General features: G+C 30.1%; 3 protein-coding genes across 5 annotated transcripts in view; 2 read left to right on the forward strand and 1 right to left on the reverse strand.

The window, feature by feature from the left end:
• Nucleotides 1-68: 68 nt before the first annotated feature.
• On the forward strand, nucleotides 69-3,345 carry LOC101507827 (glucan endo-1,3-beta-glucosidase 4-like). Of its 2 annotated transcripts, none has more exons than XM_004502150.4 (5): nucleotides 69-284; nucleotides 980-1,194; nucleotides 1,290-2,537; nucleotides 2,863-2,890; nucleotides 2,998-3,345. In XM_004502150.4, exons 2-5 carry the CDS (start codon nucleotides 1,098-1,100, stop codon nucleotides 3,143-3,145), a joined length of 1,521 nt encoding a protein of 506 aa, XP_004502207.1. In that variant the 5' UTR covers nucleotides 69-284; nucleotides 980-1,097; the 3' UTR covers nucleotides 3,146-3,345. The 2 variants fall into 2 exon arrangements, with proteins under 2 accessions (XP_004502207.1, XP_073224387.1); XM_073368286.1 differs by having other exon boundaries at nucleotides 1,006-1,194.
• A 3,341-nt stretch (nucleotides 3,346-6,686) lies between these two features.
• Nucleotides 6,687-11,192, forward strand: LOC101508681 (ubiquitin carboxyl-terminal hydrolase 2). 2 transcript variants are annotated; one of them, XM_004502153.4, is made up of 4 exons: nucleotides 6,688-6,965; nucleotides 7,321-7,391; nucleotides 7,562-10,247; nucleotides 10,562-11,192. In XM_004502153.4, the coding sequence occupies exons 3-4, from the start codon at nucleotides 7,567-7,569 to the stop codon at nucleotides 10,800-10,802; spliced, it is 2,922 nt and encodes a 973-aa protein (XP_004502210.1). In that variant the 5' UTR covers nucleotides 6,688-6,965; nucleotides 7,321-7,391; nucleotides 7,562-7,566; the 3' UTR covers nucleotides 10,803-11,192. The 2 variants fall into 2 exon arrangements, with proteins under 2 accessions (XP_073225491.1, XP_004502210.1); XM_073369390.1 differs by lacking the exon at nucleotides 7,321-7,391 and having other exon boundaries at nucleotides 6,687-6,965.
• Nucleotides 11,193-16,446: 5,254 nt separating this feature from the next.
• The window catches only part of LOC101509001 (acetylserotonin O-methyltransferase-like), a 3,734-nt gene continuing 3,053 nt past the window's right edge, over nucleotides 16,447-17,127 (reverse strand). The window contains 1 exon segment of the mRNA XM_012716351.2: nucleotides 16,447-17,127. This exon segment is cut by the window's right edge and continues 2 nt beyond it. Coding sequence (XP_012571805.1) covers nucleotides 16,878-17,127 — 250 coding nt within the window. The 3' untranslated portion in view covers nucleotides 16,447-16,877.

Here is a 17,127-nt window from a genome sequence, read left to right on the forward strand (position 1 = left end):
CCTAACATATTATATAACCTACTGAATTGGTCTTATAATTTTTATATATTAGTTATAATTTTTACATGTATTATAATCTTGCACAGGCTGAGTTTAACTTATACTAGTAGTATTTTGGGTCAACAACAACAAAATCTCATATATTCTAGCAGGTCAAAAGTAGCTTTTGACCATCAACAAAGCTTTTCAGTTTTACACCCCCTATGAAACATATTTGTGTATGTGAGGACTTGATGCATAGGTTCTATATGTTTATTTTCTCTCAACATAAAGGAAAGGCTACGGTAACTGCTTAACTTTCGGTTCTTGTAATTTTGTTATTTTGGGAAAAATTATAAAGTTGTAGAAAATGATCTTTTAAATTAGATTTTCTTTTGTCAGTTGTACTTAAAATCATTTTTTTTTAAAACCAGCAAAAGTTTTAATAAATATAGATATTACAATAAAAACAAATAAAAAGTGTATAAAGAATCACACAGTAATATATAATTTTTTTTAAAAGATAAAAATACACTTTTTGATCCCATATTTCATTTTGATTTCTTTTAAAAAGAAATGAAGTTGTACTTTTATTTAAAAAATGAGTCTATGTAATCATTAAAAATAATAATAAAAAAGACAATGTCTTGATTGAATCAAAATAAGGGGAGCCAGACATTTGAAATTTAGAGGACAAAAGTTTATTTTAGTCTAAAAATATGATTTTTTAAAGAAGCCACTAAAAAAAAAGAAATAATATTTATATATTTTTTTTTTTAAATGTTGTAACAATGGATTATAAGTTTTAAAAGTGATTGTTTTATATAAAAAAGTGAATGCAATGTAGTAGCTGTAAGCTGTAGCAACGTTGATTTTGATACCACCTCAAAGGCGATCACAGAAACCAATGAAGAGTGGTACATATACATAATAATAATGATATAAATATAGTAACGCGTGTTTGACCTTTGGGGTCCGTTTTCACTTTTGTTTTGAGCAGTGTGATAGTATGTGATGACTTTTTAGTTTTGTTTTGGGATTGGAGGGAAAACACAAGGACACTGATGGCATAAAAGTCTCCATTCTCAAAAGAAAAGGACAACCCTCCACTCAGCCAAATGAACCTCCCATTGCTGTTCTTCGATGATATGAAGCTTCAAAGATTGCTCACCACTGTTTTGTTGCTCACTGTTACTACTCTAAACAACGTGTTAGGTAATTTTATATTTGCTTTCAATTGAAATACTATGGTTTATAAAATGTTGGATAGTCTAGTCATGTATTGTTGTGATTAATTATGTATGATGTAGGTGCATTTGTGGGGGTAAACATAGGCAGTGATGTTTCTGATCTACCATCAGCTTCAAATGTGGTTACTATTCTAAAATCTCATCAAATTACTCATGTGCGTCTCTATGATGCCAATCCTCACATGCTACAAGCACTTTCAAACACAGGCATTGAAGTCCTTGTTGGTGTCACTGATGAGGAGATACTAACAATTGGAGATTCTCCATCTGTTGCTGCATCATGGATCACCAAAAATGTAGCTGCATATATGCCTCATACAAATATCACATCAATAGCAGTTGGTAGTCAAGTTCTTACTTCGATCCCAAATGTTGCTCCTGTTCTTGTTCCTGCAATGAATCATCTTCACAGTGCTTTGGTTGCTTCAAATCTTCACTTTCGTGTTAAAGTTTCCACGCCTCAGTCTATGGATTTAATCCCTAGGCCTTTTCCTCCTTCAACTGCAACTTTTAACTCGTCATGGAACTCCACAATTCACCAACTCCTTCAGTTTTTGAAGAATACTAATTCTTCTTATATGTTAAATGCTTATCCTTATTATGGATATACTAATGGTGATGGCATTTTCCCAATTGAATATGCTTTACTTAGATCCCTTCCTTTGGTTAAGAAAATTGTTGATCCAAACACATTGTTACATTATGATAGTATGTTTGATGCTATGGTCGATGCTACTTATTATTCTATACGTGCCTTAAATTTCAATGATATACCGATTGTTGTCACCGAATCTGGCTGGCCATCTTTAGGTGGATCAAATGAACAAGATGCTAATGTAGAAAATGCTGAGACCTATGTTAATAATTTGATTCTCCGAGTACTCAACGATTCAGGTCCTCCTAGTCAGCCAAAGATACCGATTAATACCTACATATATGAATTGTTTGATGAAGACATGAGGAAAGGACCTATATCTGAAAGACATTGGGGACTTTTTTATTCTAATGGAAGTTCTGTTTACCCTTTGAGTTTTACTGGTTCTGACAAGATTTTTGGAAACTCTTCAATGTCTTTTTGTGTGGCTAAAGATGGCGCGGACGCTGAAAAGATCGAAGCTGGTTTGGACTGGGCTTGTGGACAAGGCAGGGCTAACTGTGCAGCTATTCAAGCAGGGAGACCTTGCTTTTTCCCTAATAATGTGAAAAGTCATGCCTCTTATGCTTATAATGATTATTATCAGAAAATGCATAGTGCTGGTGGAACATGTGATTTCGATGATACTGCTATAATAACTACCGAGGATCCAAGTAAGTTAATGTAACTTCTTGCACTGTGTTTTAACTCCAATTTCTTGTATGCTATTACTTTTGAAACATGTCAAGTCATTCCTTAATTTGTACTGTCATATAATCACATGTTTTTCAAATTATGCACTGATTGCATAATTTTGAGAACTTCGTAATAGAGAGTAAAGTAAGTAATTTCAATCATTAATGAGAAGACGAACTTTAAGTTTCTAGTTTGCTTTTTTTGTGTTTATCACTGAAATGTTTGTTTCTGATTAATGACATGCTTATGTTGAAGATTTGTATAGAGAATTAAGCAACTACTATTGTTTACTATGTTATACAGGTTATGGATCATGTATATATGCAGGAAGGTGAGAATTTGACTCTGTTGTATATCCATTATGAATTAGAGTTACTTGTAATATTTATTTATATATTCTTATCTAACTAATATTGGCATTGAATATTTTGATATCAGTTCTAATTTAAGCACTGGTGATGGGAGCTTGCCTTCTATGGCACTTGGACCTGTAGGTCCTGTTGGTGTAGGTTTGAAGATGCAAGTGTCCAACCTTCACTATGCATTCTCTTCTACTATTCTACTTTTGGTTATGATGTTGTTATGACCAGAAAGTTGATGCACTCTCAAACGGGGTATAACAGTTTTTGCAACTTTTTTTGGAGTTAATATCTTATGTAATGTTTTTTATTAGAATAGATCTCTGTAATACTGTAATACCAACACTTCTGTTCAAAAGTGTGAGTGATTTGCTCTCTTATTAAAGGTATAAACCAGTCAAGCTCCAACCTCTTCTTCAAGAGATTATATCCCTTCTCATTCTAAAAATTATTAAACAAATTTAGATTATTCTTTTAAAGAGGGACATATTAGTCGTAATCTGACTTGATTGGTAAACTAACTTTACATCATTGTGTGATTTTACAAAATCTAATATTATTTATACTTTTCCGATTTTGTGGTGGCATTAGTCTATTAGAGACCATGTAGTGGTTATACTAATAATGTAAGTGAACAAAATGACTTTCGTAAAAGTTATCTAGGATTTAAAATTTATTAAGTTAAATTTTAATTATTTTTTAAGTGGAACTTTATTTTATTTTTAAGTTATAAAGGTCTATAATCTTTTAAAATTTTAATTTTTTATCACCAAACTAATTTTTTAAAGTTTTAATTTTATAGACCTTATATTAGAATTAAACTTCTAACAGAAAAAACTTGATTGAACATAATTATTTAGACAATACATACAAAAATACATATCGTTTACTTATTTTTAAAATACAAATTATTTAGTATTTTTTTTCTTTCTATCCTTTTTAAACATATGTCTAAATTTGTGCTTAAATACTTACGACCCTACAAAACTTCTTCACTCTAATCATATCATTGAATAAAATAAAAATATTTAACTTTGTTTTTAATGAAACAAATAACTAGCCTCTCTAATACATTCCTATACTAGCTATTTAACACCAATCTTTTGTCTCTATTTCAGGAAGAAAAAAAATCATGATTTTACCGTACCACTTTAGTTTTGTATGAATATTTTGAAATGTGAATAACATTTTTATTATTCTCGATAATTTTTTTAAACGGTTATATGTTGGTCCTAGAGATGACAATTAGATTCATACGCATTGACTACCCACAAAAAACACTCATAATGTGTAGGGTAAAACTCTGCACAGTGAATATAGCTAGGGAGACGGGTAATTACTCGTAAAATTAAGCGAGTATGAGTGCGGGTACAGGTACTATAGTACCCACCCCGCACCAGAACTTATATAAATCTATTATTTATGAAGAAGTAATGTTAATTTATAAGAAATGGAGTTTGAATTGTAAATTCACCCTTTTAAAAATTCATGTTAAAAACTTAAGAAAATAACTCAAGATTGATCTTGGTTGTGAAAAACAGAAAATGAAGAACGTTCTTGGCTTTAACTAGAAAACGGATAACGTTATTGGTTAGTTAAAATTAGTAATTCAGTTCATGTATTTAACTTGATAATCAATCAAATTGAAAGTAAATAGATAAGGAAAGAGGTACCACGCAATGATATATCCTAATTCATTCGGGCTACGTTCAGTTCTCACAACTGTGAGAATTTTCACTAAGTGTTAAAAATAAATAACCTTCTTGGTTTTACGGTACTTAGTTCATATCAACCTTGATCTGTTACAAAGTTAAAACATTTTCACTCAAAAAGGAGTTCAATCAAGTCACCTATCAACCTTGATAGAATTTCTTACAATCTACCCAAACTATATTAAACTCTGATAGTTCGAGTTTTACAATAATGATGATATTGTTTTATTAGAATCTAAGAAGATCCAACACTTGTTTGAGTTCTGATTATTTGACAGAAAAATACACGAGAATGATTCTAAGAATCGAATGAAAAAATCAGAATTGATTCAATGTATGTGAGTGAGAGAAATTCAAGTATGATTGAAATGAGTAATGAATTTTCTTATTACTTGAAGCTCTGATTTTTCCTTGAGCTTGACCTTTCTTTTATAGGCGTTTTAGAGCATTTAATAATGGTCAAAAGAGTTGTCGGTAACGCTCTGTCAATTTTGATCAAAATCAATATATATGAATAAAAATATTCCAGCCTTTGAACACTTTAAAAACTCTATTTTGACTGGGCGTTTTTCTTCGTTTTTTATCAAATTTCTCTTGTGTTTAATGATCCTTTATACTTTAGATATATGATTGATGAGATCAGTTCAAGACAATATTTTGATTCGTGCAAAATATAATGGAGAATGATGTTGGAGAATGATGTTGAAAATTCTGGAGACTGATGATCATTTTGGAGACTGGTCTGATCATTTTGGAGATTGATCTAATCATTCTAGAGATTGATGTGATCATTCTGGAGACATATCTGATCATTTTGGAGACAGGTCTGATCATTTTGGAGACAAATCTGATCATTTTGGAGACTAATGATCATTCTGGAGATTGATGACCATTCTGGAGACTGATGAGAACTTTGTGTAGATTGATGTTATCATTCTGGAGATTGATGTTATCATTCTGGATATTGACGTTATCATTCTGGAGATTGATGTTTTACATGTTTGAGAATGATGTTAGCATGCTGGAGATTAATGTTAACATGTTGGAGAATGATCATAATGTTGTCAAGAATGTTCTTCGTTCTTGACAGTCAAGCTGGAGAATGTTCAGATCTGTTAGGTCTTGTTAATTCGTGATATTCTCTCTTTGTTATTCGAGTAGTTTATTTGAATCTGGTCATCTCAGTTTGTTCCTTGCCAAATGCTGGTGATATAGATGTAAAATCTAGATGCTAAAATTTCTTTTTAACTAGAGAGAAATTGATTGGTTTTGGAGCTGTGATGATCATTCTTAAAATTGGAGAATATTATCCGTTTTCAGATTTTGTTAAGAATGTTTTCCATTTTTGTCTGTTCAGTTTCTTGCATTTTTAGGCTGATTTCTTTGTTTTGTTTAAATCATATCTTTAAATTAATATACTCAAAAGCACAAGTTAAATTAACATAACGTTTAAAATCATAATTAACATTCTTAATTAACTTTTTGTTTGCTTTCATCAAAACTTTAAATTGAGATTTTGTCTCAACAATTTATTTATTATATTATTGTTTAGTTTAATTAATTGTTTTATTTTATATTTTAATATATATTGATATAACTGAACCACTACAATATTTATAATCGAAAAATTAACGTTTGCCAACTTTTTAATAATTTGATTTTGATTAATAGATAAATAATTGTGACTTTATATTAATATTTATGTCTTATTAATTGTGACTTTTATCTTTATACTTGCAACTTCCTATCAATTTTTTTTACATATCTTAAATAATTCCGTTGTATTGTAACGTGTGTTTATTTAAAATGTTTTGAGTTATAAAATATTTTAATTTTCAATAATCTATTATTAAATTTAAAATATTTAGTTAATTTTTAAATTTAATCACACCAATATTATATATTTATCGTTTTATTTTAACTAAAACGAGTGTAAAGAGTATTGGTATGAACCCTTAATAGAGGTAGAAATATTAAAGTTGATAACAAAAACTACTTATATGAATATTTATTTTTAAATCGAGCACCCCAAATCCATTATCATCCATAGTCCCATTATCATCCATAGTCCGTCCATTAAATGAAAGTTTTAGAAGTAATGTAGTGGTGATTGTGAAGCGAGTGAAAGCAATTAGGGTATATTAAATCTTGAAAGAAGGTGGATCGGGCAGAGACCCGACCAGAGCGGTAAAACAAACCTTGCACGTCTCTCTCTCTCTCTCTCTCTCTCCTCACAGCGGACAGGGGAGAGAGGGGCTCTTCCTCCTCACTCACTCCGCATCTTTCAATCTCCTATTTTCGATTCTCTTCATTCTCCTTCCACTTCCACACACAGGTACTCTACTTATGTCTTCTTTTTTTTATCATTCACCCATCATTCTTGATTCATCAATTGCTTCCTTTCCCTATTTTTCTTCTTTCACTTTTCGATCTGATTCTCATACTCTCTACATTATTATACACGCAATCAAATCACTACGGATTACTAACCAATATATTTTTGCACTGATCACTGATTAGATTGCATTTCGATGCAAAACTTATACTCTTGCTTGCGCACTTCTTAACCTAACCATTTGCATTATATTATTATTAGCTCAAATGCTCTTTTCATGTTTTATTCTTTACAACTCTCCTTATACTTGGATTCTATTCACCCTTTATTCAATATTGCTTATTGTAAATTCTAGTGAACTGGCAATTCTTTGAAGTTTCAAGACTCTTGTTTCAAATCTTCCTCTTGCCCCTCCTGATTTTGCAGGTAAAATTATTTGAACAGTGTTTTTAATTCCCCTGTTTTTTTTTTGTTTGCGATGTTTGTGTGTATAACTAGCAACATATGTTGGTATCTAATGTAAGAGGGACTGAATATCCGATTTCCTTCTGGATTTTGCTTGATGGGGTAGTTCATTGATTTGTTTTGGATTATAGGAACAATGGGGAAAAAAGTGAATAGGAAAACTCGAAGTGCTGTTAAAGAGAAGGTGGTTGCTATTGGTTCGTCGCCAAAAAATATTACGGAATCGTGCAACCCAGCAATTGAGGCTGTTGATGAGGGGGCTTCAGTTGCAAAAGAGACAATTTCTTGCCCTCATCTTGTTAAAGGTGTTAATTTAGATAAATTGTCTGATAAGATTAAGTCTTCTGGATCCATAAGGTGTGAAGATTGTAGACAAGGGGCGGTTGATAGGAGGGGTGGAAGAGGAAAAGGTAAACATGGGAAGAAGAAAGGCAGTGCATCATTAGACTCAAAATCTGATTTGAAGTCTATATGGGTCTGCTTGGAGTGTGGTCAACATACCTGTGGAGGTGTAGGGTTACCAACGACCCCTCATTGTCATGCAGTTGGGCATGCGAGGAAAACTCGACACCCATTAGTGGTTCATTTTGAAAAACCTCAACTGTGTTGGTGCTTTCCTTGCAATATGCTTATCCAAGTTGATAAAATTGAAAAAACTGATGAAGCAAGTCATTCTATATCTGATGTTGTGAAATTGTTTAAAGGACGATCATCAGAAAAATCGTCAGTGGATATTGAGGATGTTTCCATTGGGGATGGCAGTGTTACTTCAGAAATTAAGTCAAAATCTTCGATCACAAGTGATTCATATGGACAAGGTTGTTATGTAGTTCGGGGCATGGTTAATCTTGGGAATACATGTTTCTTTAATTCAATTATGCAAAATCTGCTTGCTATGAATAAATTGCGGGACAATTTTCTAGAGCTAGATGCTCCTGTTGGGCCACTGATTAGTTCGTTGAAGAAGTTGTTCACTGAAACTAACCCAGAATTAGGATTCAAAAACACTATAAATCCAAGATCCTTTTTTGGTTCTGTATGTACTAAGTCTCCCCAATTTCGAGGATATCAACAACATGACAGTCACGAATTACTCCGTTGTTTACTGGATGGGTTGAGTACTGAAGAACTAGCTGGAAGGAAGCAGAATGGTTCTCTCAAGACAGATAGGGCCTCTTCCAATACTTTAGTTGATGCTTTATTTGGGGGTCAGATATCTAGTACTGTGTGTTGCAATGAATGTGGGCACTCCTCAACAGTGTATGAGCCATTTTTAGATCTTTCCCTCCCTGTTCCAAATAAGAAACCTCCACCTCGGAAGGCTCAACAAGTATCCCGAACCAAAAAGACAAAACTTCCACCAAAGAAAGGGGGAAAGTCTCGAGTCAAAGTTAGCAAGGATGCTGATCTCTTACCTGTTAAAAATGTACCAAGCCAATCTTCCAGCCATGAATCATCCTGCCCTGATCAGTCTGTCATATCAAATGCTGAAGAAATGGTGGCTTCTTCTGGTGATTCTACAGTATTAGGTTCTGAAGAAATAAGCAGTGTGGCCAATAAAGAGGACTTATTGCCACCTAATTTGGTTACTGTTGGAGAGTCTCAACAAATGCAAGTGCTTGACAATGATGCAAATAAAACGTCAGAATTATCAGATGATTTTGTATGGTTGGATTATGTGGAAGCTGAAACCACAAATGATGATTATGCTTCCATTTCCCAGAAGGAGGATGAACCAGATGCACAAGACACTGAGAACAAGGATGAAAGCATGAATGTGTTACCTGAACAAGCTAGTTGTGAAACCAGTGGTCCTGTTTGTTTTCTTCAGGAGGATCAAAACCTAAAACCCGATTTTTCTTCAGCGAATGGCTGGGAAGATGAGGTTCCTTTACAAGTTCAAAATTCAGAAGTGCTGTTACTTCCATACAAAGAAGAAAGTTCCTCAGCCGGGGACAACATTGGAAGAGATGAGGACTCCTCATCTGTTTTGGGTGGTGGTCCAGAAGAAGCAGAGTTTGACGGCTTTGGTGGCTTATTTAATGAGCCTGAAGTTGTTGCTGGGCCTGCTCCCAGACCTTCTTCATCTGGTGATGTGGAAGCTGGCATTATCACTAGAAACAACAGTGAGTCTGATCCAGATGAAGTAGATGATACAGATTCTCCAGTCTCTGTAGAAAGTTGCTTGGCACATTTTATAAAACCCGAGCTTCTTTCAGATGAAAATGCTTGGCATTGTGAGAACTGTTCAAAAATCCTCCAACGTCAAAAGAAGGAAGTGAAAGAGAAGACAAGAACTGTATCCAATGGAAATGAAACTGGTAGTCACGAGGAATCATCACATGCATCTAACTCGTGTTCTTTTAAAGTCAGTAGCACAGAAAATGGAGATTTTCAAAATGAAAACAATGTAGAAGGTTCAGTTTCACATGTTCAACATGGCACAGAGCTTGAAAACAGTCAATCAGATGAGCTGAAACTGAACAAGTCTTCTTGTTCTCATAAAGCTTGCAATGAAGAAAGCTGTAATAATTCAGCTGCCACTGATTCTTGGAATACTGGAAATGTCCAACAAGATGCTCCAGTATTAGGTAATGATAACAACGACGCAGAAGAATGCAGCGAGAACGAGGCCGACTTAGATAGTATGAAAGTGAAGAGGGATGCAACTAAGAAGGTCCTCATTTACAAAGCTCCGCCTGTCTTGACCATTCATCTGAAGAGATTCAGCCAAGATGCTCGTGGCCGCTTAAGTAAGTTAAACGGTCATGTCACCTTCAGAGAAACAATGGATCTTAGACCGTATATTGATCCCAGGTAATTTATTTCTTGCTAGATCCCTATTTGAACAACTTACAATTCCTAATGCATCTATTTCATACATTTACCAAATTATCTTCTCCAATTTGTTTTTTCTTTCAAGTGTTAAAAATTATCATTTTGTTTTAATTAGGGAAATATTTTGGAACTGATTGAAAATCATCGCCTACAATTGGATTTCTGAATTCAGTTTTTACCTTAAGCTTTACCTTTTGTTGTAGATTTTACTTTTTTTCTTCTGTTTCTTCCCTTCTTTATACTTTGTATTGGTCCACTGACATGTGATTCACTTCAAATTCTGTTTCAAAAAGGTGTATAAATGAAGAGAAGTATGAATACAACTTGGTTGGTCTAGTGGAGCACTCAGGAACCATGAGAGGGGGTCACTATGTTGCCTATGTGAGAGGGGGCCTGAGGAACAGAGGGAAGGTTGATAATAAAGAATGTGAGACTTCCACATGGTATCATGCGAGTGATGCATATGTGCGTGAAGTTTCTCTTGATGAAGTTCTTCGCTGTGAGGCATACATTTTGTTCTATGAAAGAAATTGAGTGAACCATCTACTTTTTAGGTATTTATTTATATTTGAGTTAGATATAAAGGTTTACTAAATTTAGAAGAGAGAGATACATCATTGCAGGTGAGTTTAAAGCAATTGCCACATATTGTATACCATTTTTCCAACATGTAACGAGGTATTGAATGTACAATGCGGTGTCATACAATCAAATGTCAAATTTTCATCCTTACAATCTTTTGTGGCCAAAGCCCACTTTGCTGTTGTGCTTTGTTTAAATTTGTGGGACAGGATTGTCCATTATGCACTCAGTTCAGTTTGATTGTAAATGTTACAAAATTCCTGACCTTTCAAAAAATGTTACAACATTTGTGTTATGGATATTTTCATTATTTTTCTATACATATTATGAGATATTTCTTCACTTCTTTGGGGGCTATTGCATGGGAGTTTGTAAGACCTATATGAGGCATGGAGAAGGGTGCGTTTTATGTTAGAATTTGAGTCACTGTTCACTAGGGGATTGTGCTGAAATATTTAATTTCAATCCAATATTTTTGCATTATCTATTCTAATCATTGTTGTTCGTTTGCTCTAGTCTCAGGTCGCTAGGTTTCATAGATGAATTAGAAAGAGCACAAGAGCTAGCACTTTTGAATGATACTATCCCTTTTGTCATTGAAATCAGAGTAAGGAGATAAATTTTTTTAAAAAAATGTAGGTGATCTTCATTTTAAACATTTCAAAAAATGTTGATTAGAAAGAAATATAAATTTCAACGTGGGCAAATATTACCCGGACCAAGAGCAAAATTGTTGTGCACAGTGCACTATTTAACTAGCACCTGCAACCATTCTCCTCAGCTTGCCAAGTATGAACTACATTTTCATAAAAAGTTTAAGATGTGCGTGAATATTCTTAAGAAAATTCACCAAGTTTGGATTGAGAGGAGTTCTAAGGTGCTGCAAATTATAATGTGACGGGCTTCATAAATATCTTTGAATTTGAGCTGCACATCATGAATAGACGATTATTGAACTTACATAATCGATTATGAATAGGTTAACGTAGCAAAACGGTGTTGTCTTCCAGGCATAAACCCTTGGCCCAAACCACTGACTTTCTCTATAAATTAATAGGCACCACTATGTGATTTTCACAACTCACTTGGCTTAGAAAAACTCTATCAATATTTTACTCTACTGTCATTCTAATTATCATTTAATCACTATTATTTTTCTTTAAAGCTTTTTTATACTGCATAATTTGAGCTGTAATTTTATGTACTTCGACTTGTTTTATCCACACTTTGGGTGTAATGTTATTTATTTTTCTTGTTTTATTGGGTGACATCCTATATTTGTGTGGAGAGTACTCTTTGGTTGTAAATGTTTCAAATTTAACCCGTTTTTTATAACCTTTTTTTTTGTTTGAAATCCCTTAGTGATTTGTCTTGGGGACTTAAACGTAGGCCACCGAGCTTTTGTGTGGCTGAATCAGAATACATATCTTGTGCGTTTTATTTTCTGTCTTTTATTTGTTTTCATTTAATTTCTTGCTATTTTATATTCAGTTATTTAATTCTTTTACCGTTTATTTAGTGTTATTTTACTTAATTTAATTTACTCTTTACAATTTGTTTTAATTGTTTCTAGCTTCACGTGCTTATTTTTCAAAGTTTTTAAAAGGATACAATTCATGTTTATTTATTTAAATATCTTATATATTACTTTCAAGAGGTCGCATCCACACCTGCGACCATCTGAACATGTACAAGCCTTTAATTTTTGTATTTTTGTTTTTAGCAATTGAATAATTATTAATTTAATAAATAAATAATAATAAAAATATTTAATAAAATTATATTATATTAATAAAATCAAATAAAATACATTAAATTGAAGAAAATATTATCAAGTTAATTTTATTTTGTTAACAAGTATCTCCTATTTTACAGATAAATTAATAACTTAATTTTATTTTGTTAACAACTTTCTCTTATTTTTTATTTGGATCTAATAAATAAATAATAATAATAATAATAGTAAAAATAAATAAATTATATTTAAAAAATTAAACAAAATACATCAAATTGTAGAAAAAAATATCTCAAATTGAAGAAGAAAAAAATATATCAAATTTAAATTAATAATGTCTACACCTCTAATTCTAAATATAGGATGTCGTCGAATTATATCATTATTCTCGTTGTAAGTTGTATGTGGATTTCAAATGCCTTAGTATATTTTTGAGTCTAGGGGTTATATATGGAATCAAAAGTCTTATAAATGACAATCGGAAAGAGTTGTATAAACTGCATTAATTTGATACATTTTTTTTCTTCAATTTAATTTTGATTTTATTAATATAATTTATTTTTTTAATTATAATTATTTTTAATATTTTTATTTTGATTAACTTTTATTTATTATATCAGGAGAAAAATAAAAGAAAATTTAATAAAATAAAATTAAGTGACTAATTTAAATGTAAAATAGGAGAGAATTGTTAAAATAATATAAATTTATCTATTTGAAGAGTTTGTTAAAATAATAAAATGTCGGTTTGTTTTTTGTTTTGGCACATCTAATCAACTATATTTTTTATTTTAAATTTTATTAATATATTTTTGTTTTGTTTAAATATTTGTATCTATTAAATTAATAATTATTCAATTATTAAAATGAAAAATGAAAAATAAAAAAAAATTAAAGACCTGTAATGAGTAAAAAAAAATTTAGTTGATGGTCGCAATGGAAGGATGCAACTTCAAAGTGAAAAAAAAATTAATATATATTTTAAAGATGGATATTTTGGAGCATGAAATAACATGTTGAACAATTATAATGGTAGTAATTCTCAAATTAAGGATATTCTTCCTCAGCTTTCTACTTTCTCTGTAGTTCCCGTTCATAGTGAGGTTGTTGATGGGTTAGCCAAGTTTATCTATCTATCAATAACTAATCTAAGAATATTTGGTTCTTGAATTTATTTCTCTAGCCCTTGTTGTGGATCTTAGATAGGTTGTTCTTGTTTTGCTTGATGCTTGCCTTTTTATATACAAAAAACTCATCAATCATGTTTTCTTTCTTTTATAATGATACTCTATTTATTTTTTATTTTAATATGAATTTAATAAATATATATTATTAATATAAATAATTTTGTGCAAACTGTTGATTGAGAGATTATTTAATAATAAAAGTTATAATTATGTAACGAGGTGATAAAATTAAGAGTTTTTCTTCACTACCACTGTAAAATTGATGTACTAACGTTACATACTCCTTATTCTTTTTTAATATTTATAATTACACAAAAAAATACTTTAGTATTATTTAAATCGCCATCTTATGAAGTCGTTTAGTCAATTAACCGAATTAAATATAAAGACATAATATATTAATTTTTTATTTTTATTTTTAACGTTTTTTTTAAATGAATTGTTAATATAACCATATTAAATATATTTGATTCTAAACAAAATTGACACCACTTTATTTTGTTAACTTGTTTACGTAAACAATCAATTTAAATATACATTGTTAACTCGTTTACGTAATCAATCAATTTAAATATACATATGCCTCACATCTTATGGCTAAACGACTTAAACCGTATTAAAAACTCAACTCCAGATGAATTTACAAGTAAGGATTTTTCACGTGATCCACATTTGTTTATTATCATCCATAATTCACTTGTTGAAAATAAATTTGTGTGAGCTGAGATGATGACGACGATGATGTATATAGCAATATAGCAGCACATGCTCTTGTGATGATGATCCTTTTTCTAATGATACATATCAATATGGCAATAACCTAGCCCCTTTTAGACCTTATAATTTTAAGGTAAAATACCTCACGCACCGCTTATTTTTATTTTAAATAGTAATTTAAATTTTTATTTTATTTATTTTTATTTTATTTATTTTTATTTTATTTATTTTTATTTTATTTTTTATTTTATTTTAAATAATAATTTGATCATTTATATTTTAAAACATTGATAACATTATTCTTTTTTATAAAAATTTAAAAAATTTATCATCATCAAATTCACCAAACTCAGAAAATTAGTAATTAATTTCAACAAAAATTCATATTTTCTTCAAATTCATAACTTAAATCTTCAAATAAATTCATACTTTTATCTTCAACAACAATATAAAATCTATCAAATAAAGAACTCAAATTTTAAGATTTAGGTTAGAGATTTGATTTGGAGAATAGTAGAAAAAGAATAATATATTGTCTTGGTGATTTAAAGATCAAATCATAGAGTGTGAGTTTTTTATTTGATGAATTTAATATTAAGATAAATATATGCATTTATTTGAAGATTTGATAAATAAATTGAATCTTCTTGAAATTGATAATAAATTTTATGGGTTTGTTTGAAGGTGATGATTAATTTTCTAAATTTTTGTAAAAATTAATAATATTATTGATATTTTAAGATATAAAAAATAAAATAAAAAAACAAAAAATTAAACTATCATCTGAAATTAAATTAAGCAAATAAGATGTAATTTATCCAATTTTAATTATACCCGCTTCTCATTCTCAATTGTTGCTGATTAGCTCTGCTTTATAAAAAATGATCCTTTATCAATGATTTTAGTTATTTTATTAATCCTTTATCATTGACGTCCTTTCTTAGGGAGATGTTTGAATTTTAAATACAACAAGTGTACTCTAGGTTATTTGTCTAACAGTACATGGTATTGTACAAGGTTGCGATTATTTTATCTTTCATTATATTATTAATTAATATATATTTTGTGTTTGTTGATTTGTTGTTATCTATATCCTTTAACTTATACATATATTAAGAATGTAAAATTTTAGAGTGACTATTTGAATATAAATCAATTAAACCACCTTAAGTTCAAGCGTTACTCCAAACGGATTTTAGTTTTCCCTTAGAATTTTGGTTTCAAGTCCATTTGAGTACTATTATTGTATATATAGGGAAGAAAAGAGAGTTTTATCGTATATACCAGATATGGATCTACACAATCGATCATTCAATTATAGTGTGTTTTTCACTTTATCACACTTTCATGATCGACCTTTCACTTTCACACCAATATAGTAAAAATGTGAAATTATTTCATATTATCTATGCGTGTGTTATGTTTGTAATTTTGTACTTTCTTATGTCAAGAATATGGTGTTAATTTTATATAATATTTAGCTTTCTCAAAATAAAAAGTAAGAGAAATAAGTGAAATTTACGTGCGTGATTTCAATTAATTGTAAATAATTTATTCATAATTTTCTAATGACAACAAACTAAAATTTACTAGTAAACATAATATATATATATATATATATATATATAGACAAATTCTAATATAGATTATGGTCTATCCTAGACTAATTTTAAAAAATGATTAAAATTGTACCAATCACATGCATCATCTCTTAGAAGCAGATACTAATAATTATTTTTGTTTTTATAATTGAGATATTAACTTAAATAATATATATTTGATTAAAATAAAGAAAAATAAATATACATATTAAATCAATATAATTTATGTCATAGTTTTATTTATAAAAATAAAGATGATCATTATTTATTACTTATAAAAACTAATATCGATCGTCATTAAAATATTTAATAATTTTTAAATATTGATCCATTATAAATCATTTATAAAAATAGTGTACCTAAAAACTCTTCATATTTATAACATGTTTTTATTGTTTACTGCAATAATACATTTTGATGAGAAACTTAAATTTTAGAAAAGAAACAAGTGACTTTAGAAAAAGTCGACCATTTCAACTGGAATCAGTAACCCAAATTGACACACCACATACACTAAGAAAAATAAAAGAAACAAACATGTGGTTGCACTAAGACCAAAACCTATGAAAACCGAATACCATGTTTATTAGACCAACATAACTTATAAAATAAAGCTAAATGACAAAATCCACCGGAAGCAAGTTCCGATGACATTATCATAAAGTGATACTCTCTTTATTTTTAAATATAAGCACAAATATGATCAAAGACATATTTTCTTTGTCAATATTTTTATTTATATTTAAAACTGAAGTTTATAAGATGTTAATTTGCTTCGGTCATAATTTTAGCAAGAAGCAACAATGACACATTGTACGGCATTGATGGATTTGACATTGAATGAATTGAATCCAGCCATTTTAATAACATACTCCCACTCTTTCATTGTTCTTTCTTTGCCAAAGTTTGTGTGTGCCATCATCACCATGTCTAACATTAACCCAACATCTTTATACTTGTTCTTGTTTTTTTCTCCTTCTTCAATCACTGCTTCAACAATAATTACTTTTCCATTTTCTTTTGGAATAGCTTCCCTA

Source organism: Cicer arietinum, chromosome 5 (assembly GCF_000331145.2).
Source record: "Cicer arietinum cultivar CDC Frontier isolate Library 1 chromosome 5, Cicar.CDCFrontier_v2.0, whole genome shotgun sequence".
NCBI lineage: Eukaryota > Viridiplantae > Streptophyta > Magnoliopsida > Fabales > Fabaceae > Cicer > Cicer arietinum.

Coding starts and splice junctions, on each gene's coding strand:
- LOC101507827 (XM_004502150.4), top strand. CDS start 1,098: ATGAACCTCCCATTGCTGTTCTTCGATGATATGAAGCTTCAAAGATTG. Junction 1,195..1,289: donor TACTCTAAACAACGTGTTAG/GTAATTTTATAT, acceptor TGTATGATGTAG/GTGCATTTGTGGGGGTAAAC. Junction 2,538..2,862: donor AATAACTACCGAGGATCCAA/GTAAGTTAATGT, acceptor TATGTTATACAG/GTTATGGATCATGTATATAT.
- LOC101508681 (XM_073369390.1), top strand. CDS start 7,567: ATGGGGAAAAAAGTGAATAGGAAAACTCGAAGTGCTGTTAAAGAGAAG. Junction 10,248..10,561: donor AGACCGTATATTGATCCCAG/GTAATTTATTTC, acceptor TGTTTCAAAAAG/GTGTATAAATGAAGAGAAGT.